General features: G+C 68.0%; 1 protein-coding gene across 1 annotated transcript; it reads left to right on the forward strand.

The window, feature by feature from the left end:
• Positions 1–66: 66 nt before the first annotated feature.
• Positions 67–15,224, forward strand: CCDC69 (coiled-coil domain containing 69; the record flags this gene model as incomplete). The annotated part of the gene is made up of 9 exons (XM_084242500.1): positions 67–114; positions 6,822–6,891; positions 7,949–8,046; positions 8,385–8,472; positions 12,834–12,907; positions 13,247–13,348; positions 13,674–13,793; positions 14,213–14,310; positions 14,714–15,224. The coding sequence occupies 9 exons, from the start codon at positions 67–69 to the stop codon at positions 14,886–14,888; spliced, it is 873 nt and encodes a 290-aa protein (XP_084098626.1). The 3' UTR covers positions 14,889–15,224.
• Positions 15,225–16,049: the final 825 nt, after the last annotated feature.

The raw sequence follows: 16,049 nt of genomic DNA on the forward strand, positions 1-16,049 counted from the left end.
GTCTCGCCGGGTGCCCCGGCCGGCCGGCGGCCGAGCCCAGCACAGGGGCAGGTCCCGCGCGGGAGGATGGGCTGTGGGCGCAGCCGGCCGAGCTGCTGCAAACCCCCCAAAAAGGTAGGGGCGCCAATGGGGAAGTTTGCTTTGGGGGAAGGAGGGTGTAGCGCACCGGGCGGGCGCGGGATCCTCGGCCCCAGCTCCCCAGCCCCTGACCCTGGTGGGACTCCTGGCTGCGGCCGGCCGACCTCCAACTTTCGACCTCCGACCCGGCTGGCTGAGGGGCTTGGGTCCTCCCTGGCCCGCGTGGGGCTCGGGCTCTGGCAGGTGCCCTTGCTCCGGCCGCTCTGGGCCTGCGCGCTGGGTGCCGGGACCAGCCGCTCCACCTCTCTGGGCTGCTGGCGGCTCCGGCCGACCGGCTGGGGTTCCCCACGCCTGGCTCAGGGCCCCCTGGCGGGTCGGCCACACTTGCCACTGGACACACAGCCCCGCCGCCGCCCACCGCTAGCTCAGGCATCTCAGCGGGGGCAACGCTGAGGTCTAGGCAGCGGTGGGAGCCGCTGTTCTGGGGGCAGCTGGGAGGGGCGGGAGGGGTCTATCCCCAGGGGCTCCCTCCCTGCCCCCCCCCAGGGCCCCTGAGCGCCTGGGAGACCCACTGCAGTGGGGCCAGCTGGGGTCTCCCAGGTCAGCCTCCCCTGGGACCTGGGGGCCCAGGGGGGTGAGTCCTGTGCTGCCCCCCAGGCAGGAGGGAGTAGCTGACCCCAGAACCCTGGTGATCAGCCTGGGCCCCAGGCTGGCGGAGTCTTTGGTGATCGGTGGTGACTGGCCCTCCCTCTGCCTGGCATAGTGCCCCCACCTGCCTCACCACAGCCCAGAGCCACCCTCCAAGGGGGAAACTGAGGCCCGCCCGGCCCCTCCTCCCACAGGGCGGCTGGCTGCCGAGTAGGGGCTGCACTGTGACTGTCACAGGCACTGCAGGGCCTGAGCCTGCAGCCCTCGCTGCCTGCTGGGCCTCAGTTTCCCTCCCTGTGCGGAGGGCAGGCCTCTCCCTGAGGGCCTGGGAGCCCTTGTTCTCTGCACTTGTGCCAACAGCTCAGACTGCAAAGTGGGCCAAGGTGAACTCCACCCACCCCGGCAGCGGGCAGCGCTGGACGAGGGCCCTGCCCAGACCTGGCCCCCCCCCGCCCGAGCAGGGGCCCCTGGGCTCCGGCTCCGGCTCCTGCCCGCTGAGCACAGCTGTCCCTGTCTGTCCCTGGCACCGCCTGAATGGACCTCTGGCCCAAGCCGTCTGGGAGGGAAGGGGCCTGGTGCCCCCGGGGGGCCAGCGTCGGGCCGGGCCAGGCCAGGGTCAGGCCAGGAGGGTGGCCGTGGAGGTCCAGGGCAGCCCCAGCCATCTTCTTGCCTCCACCCCCACTCTGCTTCCGGGGCTTCTGGACGACTCTGAAGCCCTTTGGCATAAAAGTCTGGACCCGCGGCCTCGGCAGGGCCTGGCACGTCGCCCTGGCACTGCCCTCGGGCCCTGCGCCTCGTGCCGGTTTCCAGGCCGGTGGTGTTTCCCGCTCCCGCTGGTGTGCAGCTCCGGGCCGGCCCCACCCGGAGCAGCCCCGGGCCCCGGCCCCCGCCCCAGAGACGGTTCTGGAGATGAGACGCGTGATCTTTGTGCAGAGGGAGGTCACGGCCAGCTCGGGGCCATCAGTCCCTTGGAGCCCAGCACGGGTGGAGGGGCACAGGCAGGCCTGCGTGTCCGGTCAGAGCCGCCTCCACCCTCCCGGGGCGCCCGCCGGTGCCGTGGTGTCTGAGTGGGGGTGAGCCGGGGTCCCCGTGTGCCCCGCCGGCGCCGGGATGGCAGGGGTCCCAGGAGGACTTGCGGGGAGGCCGGGGGGAGGGAGGCCCCTGCTGGGCCCCAGCAGGTGTGGACGCCAGGCGCGTCCGGCCGAGGAGGCCCCAGTGCCGGGCAGGGCAGAGCGAGGGGCGGGGGAGCCCGGCCAGGGCGGCGGTCAGTGAGACAAGCCTGCACCCGGGGGACCGCTGCCCTCCAGGCCGTGCCGGGGTGACGGGGCTCGGGGGGCTCTGGGCCAGGCCTGCCCCATCCCTGCAGGGTCCTTGCTGTCCTGGCGGCGTGGGGCCCCTGTGGGTTGTGCTTCTAAGGGCACTGCGTGGGCCACACCCAGCGGAGCGAGCAGGGCGTGGGGCGGCCCTGGAGGCCTGCAGGGTGGGGGCAGCCGAGCCTGGAGCCCTTGCCCGGGCAGGGGCAGCCGTCCTCCCTCCAGCCGGCCCCAGGCAGCGAGGGGACTGCGGGGAGACGAGGCGGAGGGGCGAGAGCCCCAGCGGCTTCAGGGGAGGTCAGCGGGCCTGGGCCAGGGTGTTCAAGGGGAGGGAAGCCTCGGGCTGTGCACGCTCAGGGCTCCGCTCGGGAAGGTGAATTACTCTGGCTGGGACCCAAGGCGGGGCAACGTTGCAAAAGCTTTCAAATTCGGGAAAGTGTCAGGAACAGGAGCCTGGGCGCTGGTCCCCGGGGGCTCCCGCGAGGCGTGGCCGCGGTTGCCGGGGCTTGGGGCAGGAGCCCTCTGCTGGGGCATGTCCCCTCTGCGGGCTGGGGGAGGATGGTCCCTGGGGCCGCCGCCTGTTCTGCGACTGTACCCCGCTCAGCGGGAGCCCCGAGTCTTCCTGCTTCTGCCAACAGCTCGATTTTAATCACCCAAATCATTTATCTTGTGACTTCATTTCCAAACCTTCCAGAATTTAGGCCACTGGCTTCACAACACACAGAGCTCACCCTGTCCCGTCCACTCGTGACAGGGGCCGTGCACCCTGACCCGCCCGCGGGGCATGGCCCCCGCGTGCACAACGGCCTCGGCGCCCTCTGCCCGCAGCCCTCACCCTCAGGAACCGGCGTCGTGACCCTAATGGAAGCTTGTCCTCAGAGCCCAGGCCCCTGAGCCTGCGAGCCAGGCCCTGCCCAAGCAGGATGCTGGCCGAGGCCGGCCTTCTCGTTCCCGAGAGCCTGGGGTGGCCGGTGTCTCTGTAAGAAGAGGATGCCAGGGAGAGGCCAGGCAAAGGCTAGAGCGGGGGGGGGGGGGCGGGCATCTGCAGCGGGTCGCAGGCAGCTGGACAGATGATGGAACAGGCCCCTGGGTCTTCGGGGAGTCCCTGCCGATGTCTGACCTCTGGGACCCAGAAAGACCCCCTGCAGTGAGCAGCCAGCCTGGTGCTTTGGGCTGCAGCCTTGGCCGTGGCCCCTGGTGCCCAGGCCACTGTCCAGTCACGGGCTCAGGGCTTCCAGGGCCATGAGGGTCATGCTTGTACTTGTCTGTCACGCGGCAGCGCGTGGATAAGCCCAGGCATGGGAAAACGGCGCGGCCAAAAGCTGGGCACTGGGTACCTATGCACCACCAGCCGGAGGGCATGATGCCCGCGTGTCCGCCAAGCTCACCCATTGCCCACTCACCCACCGCCCCGCCCAGACCCCGCCCGGCTGATGCGCAGCCCCACGCCCCGCCGGCTGCAGCCCCTGTGCTCCATGTGGCCGCCCCGCCGCGCCTCCTTAGGCGCTGCTCCAGGCCCCCTAGGGGATGCGGCATGGACTCTGGTCGCCAGTGTCGTGGGGGCGGAGCGGGCTCTGGGGGACAGGCGCCCGCGCGGGCCAGTGGGAGGGCCTGGCCGTCCCTGTCGTGGGCCACATCTGCGGGGCGATTGGCAGAGGCCCGCGCTCCTGAGCCCCAGTCGGCTGGAGCGGGCAGGCCAGGCTGACCGGCGCGCTGTTCATTCAGCCTCGCGCCTCCGCAGGCTCTTGTCCCTCCGCAGGCTCTTGTCCCACGAAGCCGGAAAAGGAATTCACAGACTTCTTAGATAAGTGCGCGGGGAGAAGCAGACTTTATTCAAGAAAGTAAGAAAAGGTTCCTTTCGAGGCGAGACAGCCAGAGCGAAGACTCCAGCGCAGGCGGAGGCGGGGCAGGGGCGCCGTGGTGGGCCCGGCTAGGGGACATTTAACCCCCTTTGTCCCTCTACCCTGAAATCTCATCACCCCCTCGCGGGACTGGCTCTCGGCCCGGGGCCACGGTCCTCCGGCAGACGGGCCGTGTCCCCGCTCTCACCTCAGAGTCCTCTTTGTACCTCCCCTGGCCAAGGTCTCCGAAAGTTGACTGTCCCAATTAGCCTCACATTTCAGCCCGAAAATTTACTGCCTTGAATCGACTGCCCCCTTGGCCTCCTGACTGTCTCTGCCCTCACCTCGGAGGCCTCCCTGAGCCCTCCCGGGCCCCTGCGTGCTGCCCCTGAAGCTGCCTTTCTCCCTCACTTGCCCTGGGACTCCCGCGGTCCCGTGTCGAGTGGCCTGGACGGGCAGGCGGGTCTGCCCGGCGGGGGCGCGGGGCCCCACAAGCGCAGCAGGAGCGAGCTACGTCGTCAGCGTCGCCGGCCTGAGTGCGCCCCAGCGGGGGGACGGGACAGGCCCCTTGTCCTCCGGAGGCGTCCAGGCCGCGTCCCGCGGTGTCTCCATGCCGGCCCCGTCATCGGGGTGTGAACCCACACATTTCTCAACGGCTGACACACGGGCCGTTCCTCCCGGGGCCCCCGCCCCGCCCCCACCTCCTTCCTGCCTGTCCCTCCGCCAACGGGCTCCACCTGCGGTCGCTCAGATCCTGAAACTAGGGGTGCGGGCCCCTCCCACGCAGCTCCACCGGAAAGCCTGCTGAGATACGGAGGGCGTGACTGTCCCCAGGGGCCCCGCATCACCCCTCCCCTGCAGGGCCGGCCACCCCATCAATCTGTGTCTGCAGGAAGGAAGTGGCGGGCTCTCGGCTCGGCCGGGAATCCGGACTCTCACGACCCTGCCCTGGCCTGTGCCTCTGACCAGCTGCGGCCACCCTCCCCCTCCCCCAGCCTCAGTTTCTCCATCTGGAAATAGGGGGTGGGGGCTGGGCCGGAGGGGCTGTCCCTCGGGGCCCTGCCTATCCGGTCCTCCGGGCCTCAGGGACCTTCCCGTCCTTGGCCAGGATGGGTGTGGGGCCGCGAGGGCGGGGAGAGGCCAGGCCGCAGCCGCAGGGGAGGGTCTGCTCTTAGGGCCCTTCCGGGACTAAGCTCCAGCCCACAGAGCTGAGTCAGCAAACCCCCCCCCCCCCCCCCCCGAGAAAGCACCGTCCGGGAGGCCCCGGGAAGGCAGAGCCATGGCCCCACAGTGAGGTGTCCGCAGGGGCTGAGCCCTCAGGTGCCTGGGCTGCATCTCGGGGACCCCAGTAGCCTCTGCACCCCCCACCAGGTGAGGGTCAGTGTGAGGGGTGGAGGGTGCTGCCAGAGGCTTGGTGTGGTGCGAGAGATCTGCACTCCGAGGCGTGGCGGCTGCCAGGCCCACCCGGCCCAAGGCCGTCCACAGCTCTGCCTGCGGAGCCCCGGGGCAGGCCTCAGGATCCCAGACGCAGCGTCCACGGTCTCCGAGTCCAGCCCAACCCATGACCGAAGCTGCTCTCCTTGCCCGCCGCCAGGGACGGGGCTCACGGCCGCCGAGCCCTCCTCCCACACGGCTGCTGCGTCTCACTCTGAGCCCTCCGGTCCTGCCTGAGGCTCACGGTGTAGGCGGCGTCCGTGGGAGGGTCCTGCAGAGGCCCGAAGGGGGTGGCCGGGCCTGCTGCAGCAACAGTCGTTGGGTTTTGAACCCCCTTCCTGGTTCCGTTGGCTCCGGGTGCCTCGGCTGCCCAGCTCCTGCTCTGCTTTGCTGCTCCCGCTCCGGGGACCCTGCTCCCGGGCCTCGGGGGCAGCAGGGAACCCAGGGGGTGCACGCCCCAGCCATTGCCCAGCTCTGCGCCTGCAGCCCAGCTCCCGCCAGCCCCGAGTCTCCTGCAGACGGTCAAGGGCAGCGCAGCAGAAACTGCAGCAAGTGCAGAGGCCTGGAGAGTGTCTCTGGCCTCGGGATGGCCTCCTGGACCGGAGCACGAGGGGGTGGGGTTGGGACCTGGCAGATTCGCCGCCATTTCTGGGAAGTGGCCCTGCCGTTGGCGGCTGTGGGAAGACGGCCTGGTGGGCCAGCAGCGAGAGGGCCAGAGAGCACATGGGCGACGCGGGGGTGGCCAGTGCTCGCTCGAGCAGGACTTGGGAACTCCAAATAGAACACACCAGGCCCTCAGCAGCGGGGCTGGGTCCACCAGGAGCGCCGCGCCCGGGCACGAGGGGGCGTGTCACAGAATGCTCCCACTGGGGTCCGCACTTATGCCAGCAGAGAGTGTCCACCGGGAGAGGCCCGTGGCTCTCTAACCGGCTTACAGTGTCCACACGTCCAGGAGACGGGTGGGAGGTGGGGCACAGCCACCACCTCTGGGGCTGAGTCTGAGCTCGGGGGGGAGGGGGGGCTCCCCTGGCCTCTGTCTCCCCAGAAGGGGGTGGAGGAGGGACTTCTCCAGACCCCTGGAAAGCAGAGTTCTCAGCCACAGAAACGCGGCCCAGACAAGTGCCATGTCGACCCGCGTCCTCCCGCCCAGGGCAGGGGGAACAGCCTCCCTGCCTTGCTGATGCTCCGGCGCTGGCCAGGCAGCCCTCTCCCCGGAAGGGGCCCAGCGCCCAGGGGTGGAGGCTCCATCACCGGCACCCAAGCTCAGAGCAGGTTCGGGTCCAAGGCCTGGGAGGCCCCATTTGGTTTTCAGGCTCACCCTGGGCTGCCCGCTGCCGGGCAGGAGCCACCTGCTCTAGAAGCTTCCCCTTGACAGGCCTCCCTTTCTCCCCTCCCAGGCTGTGCAGAGCATTCCAGGGTTCCTTGGGTTTGGGAGGTTTCTACTTTAAAAATAGCTCCCATAGTAAAGGTGCCAGCTCACCTCCTCGCACGGTCACGTTTCTTTCAGAGGCGCCAAGAACCAGATCAGCCACCCAGACCAGAAACGCAGGAACTAGGTCCCCTCCGTGGGGACACAGGTGAGTCGTCGCCCATAAATGTCCTCCCCGGCAGCCACGAGGCTCCCTGCTTTGTCATCCACACAGGTGCGACCGCTGCTTCATTGCCTCGTGAGGTCTTAGGCGGCTGCATTAATGGGCGTAGTGTGTCTGCAGCCAGGGAGGGGACAGTCCCGGCCGAGCATCCTGCTCTGGGCTGTTGACACACACCTGGGTGCCGTGTGTATCTCTAAGGAGCGTTTCAGAGGGGCCCAGCAAACTGGGGGGCGTGCCGTGGGGAGCGGTGGGTGGGAGGACAGAGGTGCCCCACCTGGAAAAGAGTGGTGAGAAAGCACAACAGTTCTCTCCGGGTGTCCGAAGCGACCTCGCCGATGAAGATGAGCCTAGTTCAGGCTGACCCGGAAGTCAGGACGGGGTCAAGACACCAGGAGGCAGGCAGAATTCAGCTCCACGCCAAAGGGCCTCTGGGGGGCTGCCTGGGGCCTGGGCTCACCATGGGGTATGTGGTCACTGTGGAGGCTGGAAGGTTGGTCCTGACAAAGTCCAGTACCGGGTCAGCCCCTTGCCAAGGCTCAGAGACTGCCCAGGCTCTGCACGGGGGTGGCCAGCGGGGACAAAGGCCGGGGTGCCCACCAAGTGAGACCCCCAGGGAGCCGGGCTCCCCAGCTCTTCCAGAAGGTGGGGCTTCTGGGCAGCCTCTCTGGCCGGCACCCCGTGGGGTCCAGAGCAAGTTGTGCAGGAGCCGGCTCTGGTCTTGCCCGCTGCCCTCCCCGGGCACAGGGCACAGGGCCAGCTGACAGACAGACAGAGCCAGCAGGACAGGGTGGGGGGTGTCAGAGGGCGGCTGGAAATGGACGTTACTAAGTAAAAGTCACCCAGCGCCGCGAGTGACATCAGCTATTTACAATTCACAATTTAGTTCTCGGGTGGAGCAAAGAGACCACCTTTAAGGGCCAGGCCTGTGTGGGGGACGGGGTTCTGCTGTGGACGCCCCGTCCCAGGGAGCCCGGGCCTGGGCCCTCCCACACCCCACTCTGTGGCCCTGACCCTCGCCCTGCTGGGCTCTGCCTTCTCGCAGCCCCCGCCGTCCAGCCGTGTGCCTGTGCCGAGCAGCGCCGGGACCCCGCCAGAACCCCCCAGCAGCGCGAAGAGGACGAGAGGCAATGGGAGCAGCAGGTGCGCCCGGGGGACAGCCCCCCTCAGGCTCCAGCGGGGCCTGTCCTGCTGCCGCACTCCCCTGCAGGAGCCTCACTCACACCACAGAAGGCCCGGCCCCTGGACCCCGCCCTTCCACCCCCACTGGGGCCACCAGCCCCCACCTTGAGGGCCATCTGGCTAGAAGGTCAAACTGCCCACCGAGGGGGCCGGAACCCCTTCCTCAGCCCCCAAGGGCAGCCGCTGCCTCTGCCATGTGGGAGTCCACGCGCGCTCGGGCAGGTCACCCTCAGTCAGTGGGGGTGCTGGGTGGGGCGACGGGCTGACCTTCTGATCTCCCCTTGCTGGTGCCTGCGCAGGTGGAGAGGGACCTGGAGCGGGAGCTGCGCCAGAGGCTGGACGAGCAGCGGAGGGGCCTGGAGGTCGAGCACGAAGCGGCTCTACAAGGTCAGGGGGCAGCGGGGTGGGGGAGGGTCCCCACCGCTGAGGGCCAGCCCCTCCCAGCCACGTGCCTCGGGGGTCCGCAGGGCCTGGCTCGTAGAAGTTAGCACCTGTGGGTCGAACCAAAGGCCCTGAGAGCGCCACGTGTCCCCTGCACCCCCACTTGCTTAGCTGAGCGCCCGGGTCTGGCCGTTGGCCACTGCGGGCCTCGCCATGGTCCAAGCAGCCCGTCTGCAAGGCCTAGGCTGCGCCTGGGACATCAGCACTGGAATGACCCTTGTAGGACGGGCTTGGACGTGTATTTGTGTGTTCGCCAAAATGCACCAGTGTGCTATTTACCATAAATGACATTTACCACGTTCCCAAAGCCGGCAGCCATCACGCCGTCCACTTCCAGAACCCTGGCGGCCCTGGGAGTGGGCCGGCCTGCCACGCTGCCCCCGGGTGCTCCCAGCGCCTTGCGGCCTTCCGCCGGCCGGCCTGCACAGGGGAGCTCGAGCCACAGCTGACCCCCCACCGGCTCCACCCGCCCCCGGGGTCCCTCAGCTCACCCTCTGCCCTGGCGTGGGCTGCCCACCCTGCACTGCAGGGACACACTGACCGCGTGCCTGCTCCTCCGTGGGTGGACGGGTGGCGCCCCTCTCTGGCCGCTGTGAGTACTGCCCTCAGGTAGAAGCGACTGCCTTGGAGCCCACAGAGGAAGCCCCCGGGGTAGGGGGGCTGGGCCACTGGTCATTCCACACCTTGCTTTTTGAGAAAGCGCCAGACAGTTCCCCGGTGCTGCCCACGGCACCTCCCCAGCCCCGGCCCCGCTCCCACGTCCCCTGCAGTTGCTGTCTCTGCTGCAGCCGCCGCCTACTCAGGTGCGCACAAGCTGTTCCTCCGGAGGAGGTTTGAGGTTGACCTTGGAAGTGTCCTGCCAGCTTTCCCTTGAATGACCAGCTTTGTTTATCTTTTAAAGAGACACTTCATGGTCACTTTATACAGCTGGGCAGTCCTTTTAATTTAGCGCTGTGTGTGCGGAGCTGCTAACGCTCGCAAAGGCGACGCCTCGGCCAGTTTCCCTGTTCCTGGGAGACAGACCCCTGCCTCCCGGCTAAACAACAGCGTCCGCATTGCCCTTTGCAGACAGACGCCAGTGCAGCAGCACTGGGTTTCCCAGAAGTGCAGTAACTAGAGCAGAGGTCTGAGCCCTTTTCAGATCCTTGAGACATGTTGCTACCTTAGCCAAACCGTTTTGAAATGGCCTCCAAGGCCGACCCACATCCCTGACCCACCCGGGCCAGCTTGACCCGCCCGGGCGCAGCCCCCCACACTGAGTTTCCCCACATGGATTTGCCCCTTTTCGTCTTGTGCGTGGAGCGACAGGAAAGCTCCCTGTGGTGGAGCCTGGGGGACGGCTGGCCTGGTCAGAGCCCCCTGGCCAGGTTCTCAGGGAGATGTGACAGGTGTGTGCAGAGTGAGCAGGCCCCACGTGAGGAGACACGTGGGCTTTGTTGGGGGGGTGCTGGTTGGGGGGACCAGGAGGTGGTTTTCACAGCTGATGGGCCTGGTTTTCTCTTAGTTTTGTTTTTTTTTTAAGATTTATTTATGCATACAAGAACTAGCACTCAGGCCAGAGGTGCGGGGGGTGAGAGGACTCACCAGAGACAGAGCGGGGAGCAGAACAGGCAGACTGACTGAAACCCACTGCTGAGGGGAGCAGCGGGGAGACAGGAGAGGTCAGCTTCACCACGTGGGTTGCTCCCTGGGCAGGGATTAAACTCATGCTGCAGTGGCTGCGGACAGCTTCGTAGGTTGCGTCTTAACCCCTCGCGCCACCAGGAAGGCCCAGTTTTGGTTTTTTAAAAACCATCCTGCTCCACAGACCCCAACATGAATAAACCTGTCACAGCAGCCATCCCTCAGGCAGTCACCATCTGGCAGCCTCTACCCTGCCCGCCACTGCCCCTGGCCTTTGCCTTCTCCGCGCTGTCCATCCACACTGGCCCTGCCGCTCCGCAGATGCCATCCGTGGGCCCAGCCCCACCTGGTTCTAGCCCATGTAAGGCCTTAGAGGCAACCACAGAGCCTTCCTGCCCACTCTGGGTCGCAGGCGCCCAGGGGTGCCGAGTCCACTTGGGTCCTGGTCCCAGACCAGATGTGGGTTCAGCTGGGAAGTGTCCATCTGCCTCCCTCCCTGCCGGCGAGGCCTGGTCCCTCCATCCCGCCCACAAACGCCCACGGGTGTCTTATTCGGGCAGCTCTGACCCGGGGGCAGGGGTGGTGCTGGCGGGTTAGTTTGTGCTAAGCAGCTAATCACACTGACCACCCCGGGTTAGTTTGTGCTAAGCAGCTAATCACACTGACCACCCCCTTGGCGTCGCCGCCTGACCTCCTCTGGCCACGTCTGCTCCAGCCTTCGGCCAGTGCTGACCGGCAGCTTCTTCCTACTGCCGAGTTTTGAGAGATTTTTATGTATTTTGAATTCGACCCCTTTACATTTGCAAATTTTTCCCGTAGTCTGTATATTTTCTTGCTCCTAACAAAGCAAAACTTTGCCTTCCACAGAGCAGAGCCTTTAATTTGGACAAATTCCAGTTTACTCTGCCGGTGGGGAGCTCACTGCTGGACCCAGATAGCCAAGGTCCTCGTGGTTTCTGGCCAACGGGGTTTTTCTGCTTTAGCTTGCTCATGGGGCGCCGGGCGCCGTCCTGAGCCGCAGAGCGCTGACCCAGTGTCCACCCCGAGGGCAGCCTCTGCTGGCCGTCGCTCTCTGGTCCCGGCCAGGCGGCTTGTGGTCCTCCTGCAGACGCGGGCGTCCCGCCGGGGGCTGCGCTTCCTTGGCTTTAGAGCCGGGCCCGCGACCCCGTGGGGTGGAAGGGACTGTCTAACCGGGGCGGCGACGTTTCTCGATGCTCAGTGGCGTCTGCAGGGAGACGGCAGTTACCTTCAGCAGTGATGGGGCTGCTCGGGACAGGCCGCCTCGGTGAGTCCCGGCAGGCCGCAGTTTCCTGGGACCGGCACGTCCCGGCTAATGGCGGCGTTTCTGTGCCAGGACAGTTGTGCCTCCCTATGGCCTCGCGCTCGCTGCCCCTGGAGCCGCCCCCGGCCCTGGGGACCGGTCGGTCACCGTGTCAGTCCTGTCAGGAAACTATCTGGTTCCGCTGACTTTTCCCTGCTTTCCTACCGTCCGCTGCTGTTCCTCTCCTTCCTGCGGCCTCCTCCCGCGTCACTTCTACTTGCCCTGAAAGCAGACTGAGCCTTGAGATGGCCCGAGACCCTCCCGCCCGCCCGGCCCCAGGCTGACGCTGTGTTCCCACTGTCCTCCGTCAAAGCGTCCGTCCCCCAAGCCCTCCGGGCCTCCTCTTCGGCCAAGTGGGTGTCTAGAAGGGTGTTTCCTCCTAAGCGCCTGCAGTAGGCGCAGGTGGATTTTCCGGGTCTCTGCAGCCCACGTCGAGGCCCTGCCGTGGCCAGAGGGCGCAGCTCCCTCACCCGTCTGCTGGGAGCACGGCCCCCGTGTCTCACAGGAGGCCTTGACCCGGCACCCGCGCGGCCTCGCTCCGCGTGGCTTCACCTGCTGCCTCGCTCCTCCCGGCTGCGTGTCCACCCTCGCTCTGGACGCCCAGCCGCGCGGGTGCCTGTGAGCCGCTGCAGATGGTGTGTGAAGCCCGACCTCGCCCTGGAGTCTGCTCCTTGGCGAGACCAGGCCGTTCGGCTGGCACCGTCTGAGCTGGTGAATTCAGGGCTGTCACCTCAGGGTTTGTTTTCTGTCTTTTTGTAACCCTGTTCTGTTGCGTTTTCTCTGGCGTGTGGAACACCCGGTACCCCCAGGTCCCCCGTTGCTGTGTCTCGGCCGTGCTCATGGCACCTGTGCTGGGCCTCCTGGACGGCGCCGCTTCATGGCCCCGTGGGTCCTCCCCGTGTCCACCCGCTGGGCAGGCTCGCTGGGCCGTCATCCGAGTGTGAAGGGCGGATCATGGTGCACTGCAGGGGGCAGCCCCCACTCGCTGCCCTGCAGGCCTGGCCCCTGCCCAGGGGAGGCCTGAGACACCTCCTCGTCTTCACTGGCCCCCTCCCTCTCCTCAGCGGCTTTAAATGCTCTGATTCCCTGAGGCCCGGCCTCACGGGTGCGCCTGTCACTGAACTGTCCGCAGTAACAAGCCGTCGCTCTGGCTCTGTCAGGTTCTCTCCTCCTTGCTGGTCTCCAGAAACGATGTCTCTGGCCGAGTTTCTTTGGGAATCAGTGAGCATCTGTAACGGGCGGGGTAGGCTGCAAGGAGCTTCAGGGGCGGACACCAGGAGCCCCTGTGCCAGGTGCTCCGGCCCTCGAGGGGCGGCCAGAGGGCCCTGGGCACAGTCGGGCTCACGCAGCTCCTTCTCCACAGCCCTGCAGGCCTCCCACACGCAGGAGACAGCAGCGCTCACACGCTCCTTCCAGGAGGCTGAGACGGCCCTGCAGGTGAGCAGGTGGGGTCTCCGGGAGGCTCAGGAGGCCGGAGCAACCGTGGCCCGGGCAGGGCGAGGACGAGGCTTGTGGGGGAGGTGGGCGGGGGGCCCTGCTGGGGCTGTGATGTGTCCTAGAGGAAGGACACCGGGCCTTGGTGGACATACTCCATGCCCCGCCGACCTGGCCTGGAGCCCGGACACTGGACTCTATTGCAGTTTACGCATCGGGGGTGCCCTGCCCCGACGTGCAGTCCATGCGCCCATATCCTCGGGAGGGTGGGGCCACAGACGCGCCCACCACGGCCCCTGGCCCTGCAGTCCCCCTGAGCTGTCCATCCCTGCCCCTTGCCAGGACACCATCGCTGGGCTGACCTCCCAGCTGGAGGCCTTCCAGGCCAAGGCCAAGAGGGTGGAGGAGTCCATTCGGAGCCGAGACTATAAGAAGCACTGCCAGGTGGGGCCTTCCTGGGAGGCCCCTGGGAGGTCAGGGGCGCGGCACAAGGACCTGGGAGGAGGCAGTCGGGGAGGGGCAGCTGGGGCGGCAGCGCCCGGGGTCTGGGTCAGAGAGGACGGGGTGCGAGGCGACCTCTCCCTCCGGGGCCTGCCCGCCTGAGCCCTGAGCCCTCCTCCCGGAACAGAGGTGCTTTTGGGTGCTGGGCCCCGGGACCCTGACAGCTGCCGGGGAGCCTCAGGGCAGGCTCAGGGCCTGGCCCGCAGGAGGCCCAGCAGGCCGGGGGTGGCGGCCAGAGGGCCCGGCACCCACCTGTCTCCACCCACAGGACCACGGCAGCCTCAGCCCGTTCTGGGAGCAGGAGCTGGAGAGCCTGCACTTCGTCATCGAGATGCGGAGCCAGCGCATGCACGAGCTAGACCGGCGGCTGGCCCTCATGGAGACCGTGGTGCGTGCTGGCCGCCCCCCCCCATCTGCCTGTTCCCCGCCTCCAGCGCAGGCCGGCCGGGGGAGGGGTATTTGACTGAGGTGGGCCGGGGCGGAGTCCCCAGGGACCCGGGTGCCCTGGAGAAGCCCCACGCCCATCTCTGGCCCTGTCAAGTCTATTTCTATCCGGTGGCACCAAAGTCCCCCGAAACCTGCCCCCCGGGGCGACTACGTCCCAGAGCCCCAGCGGGCTCCTGGAGACCCGGCCTCCCGCCTGGACGCTCCTCTCCCCTGGGGGCTGGGGGGTCTCCTCGACACACGCGGAGGGCACAGCGCCTGCGCCTCGTCCTCTCAGGGCCCTCCTGCCCGGGGAAGAGGCCGGCCCTGGACGAGGGCGCAGCCGGGGCAAGTGTGACTGTCCAGTGCGCCGGTTTGTTCCAGAAAGAGAAGAACCTGATGCTGGAGGAGAAGGTCACAGCCCTGCAGCAGGAGAACGAGGTCCTGCGGGCGCGCAGCCTCAGCCAGGCCGCCTCCGCGCGGTAAGGCCCCGCCCTGCCCCGACCGCCAGCGTCCCCGCAGCCCAACTGCCCTCCCGCCCGCTGAGACCTTCGGGACGGGGCCCTGGGGCCGGGCGGAGGGTCCGGCGCCCAGGCTGTTCTGGGAGTCAGCAGGTCTAGGAAAGCCCAGTGGGGAGGGGCACCGGAGGCGACGGACGAAGGAGTGAGGCTGTTCTAAGTGCTGGGGAGGGCAGTGGGCGTCACCGGCTGGACGCAGTGTCCCCCCAGTGACCGGGACGGCCCCGTAGCCGACGCTGGTGCTCACCGGCCGGGGGACTCTTGGGCTCCTCGGTCCAGAGGGAGCCGCCCTGGGTGCGCCCGGAGGCCCGAGCAGTCCCCGGGAGCGCAGGGCTGTCCCCACAGGCCTGGCCCGTCTGTCCCTCAGGCAGCTCTCCGAGGACCTGCTGGGTGCGCGCGAGGCCCTGGAGAAGGAGCGTCGGCTCCGGCAGCAGCTGCAGCAGGAGAAGGACGAGCTGTTGTTCCAGGTGCTGGGCGCCCAGGCCTCGCCCGCCTTCCCCCTGGCCCCCGTCACCCCCACCGAGGTCTCCCTGGCCACGTAGGCGGCGGCTCGTGGCCTGGGCGCCCCCTCCAGGCCTGTGGGGACACAGCAGGAGCCTCTGCCCGCCGACCGCCGGGGGCTGGAAGTGCCTTCGGCCGGTCCAGGAAGCCTGGGTGCTGACCGCCCTGGTGCTCTGTCCAGAGCGGGGCTCCTAGGGCACCCAGGTGGCCTTGGGCTCTGACGAAGAGGAGACAGCTGTCCTGCTGGTGGGGACGGCCCTGCCGCCTGCCTGCCCGCCGCCCAGCCCTCACCCGCGCCCCCCTGCTGCCCTGGGCGCGCCCTCCTGTGTCCCCCTCCCCTGTGTCCTGGACTGTCCATCACGGAACCAGAGCCAGCCCCAAAGGGGGCATTTAGTCAAGGCTTCTGTGCCCACCCGCAGGAGGCCCCAGCAGGTCCCACCTCCTCAGCGGCAGAGCACCCCCATCCAGCCCGGCGGCACCCCCGCCTGCTGCTGCCTCGGGGGGGGGGGGAACGTCCCCCCCACCCAACGCAGGAGGCCCCTCTTCCCCTCCCCCCCTGCTCCTCCCCTTCTACCCCCCCTCAAGCCGGGCTGTGACTGTCTGGGCTGCGGCAGGCCCGGCGGGCAGGCGGGCAGCGAGGCACCATCTTCCGCACACGCACCCGGGCCCCCTGCACGCTCACGGGCCGGCCGAGGACAGCCGGTTACCAGAACGATTGGAGAAACTCTGGGCTCGCTCCAGTGGAACAGAGCTGCCCCCTGTGGCTTCTGGAAGCTTCCGCCTGGTGTCCGCAGCCCGCGGAGGAGCAGAGCCAGCACCTCTGGATGACTTGGACCGGGCTTGTGGCCGTGGCGGCTGCGCCTCGCAGGAAGTCCGAGGGGCTGGGGGGCCGGGGGTGGGGCCCGCCTGTGCCCTGGGGCTCAGGGAGACACTGCAGCCCGTGGGCAGACAAGCTGCGAAACCAAAGACAGACATGATGGCCTGGTCTCTGTGTTCCTGGGGGTGGGCTGCGGCTGTCTCAGGGCGCTCGGGTGCCCTTGGGGGGCAGGTCTGGGCCTGGGCGCTGGCCCCTGGGTACTGGCTGGTGGGGCCTGGGCAGCGGGTGGGGCGGGGCAGGGCAGGGCTGGGAGTGGGGCCCAGGGGCTGAAGCAAGGGGCCGAACAGCGCCGGGCGGGGTGTGAGTCTTCCTGGCCCCGGGAACT

Source organism: Talpa europaea, assembly GCF_964194135.1.
Source record: "Talpa europaea genome assembly, chromosome: 9".
NCBI lineage: Eukaryota > Metazoa > Chordata > Mammalia > Eulipotyphla > Talpidae > Talpa > Talpa europaea.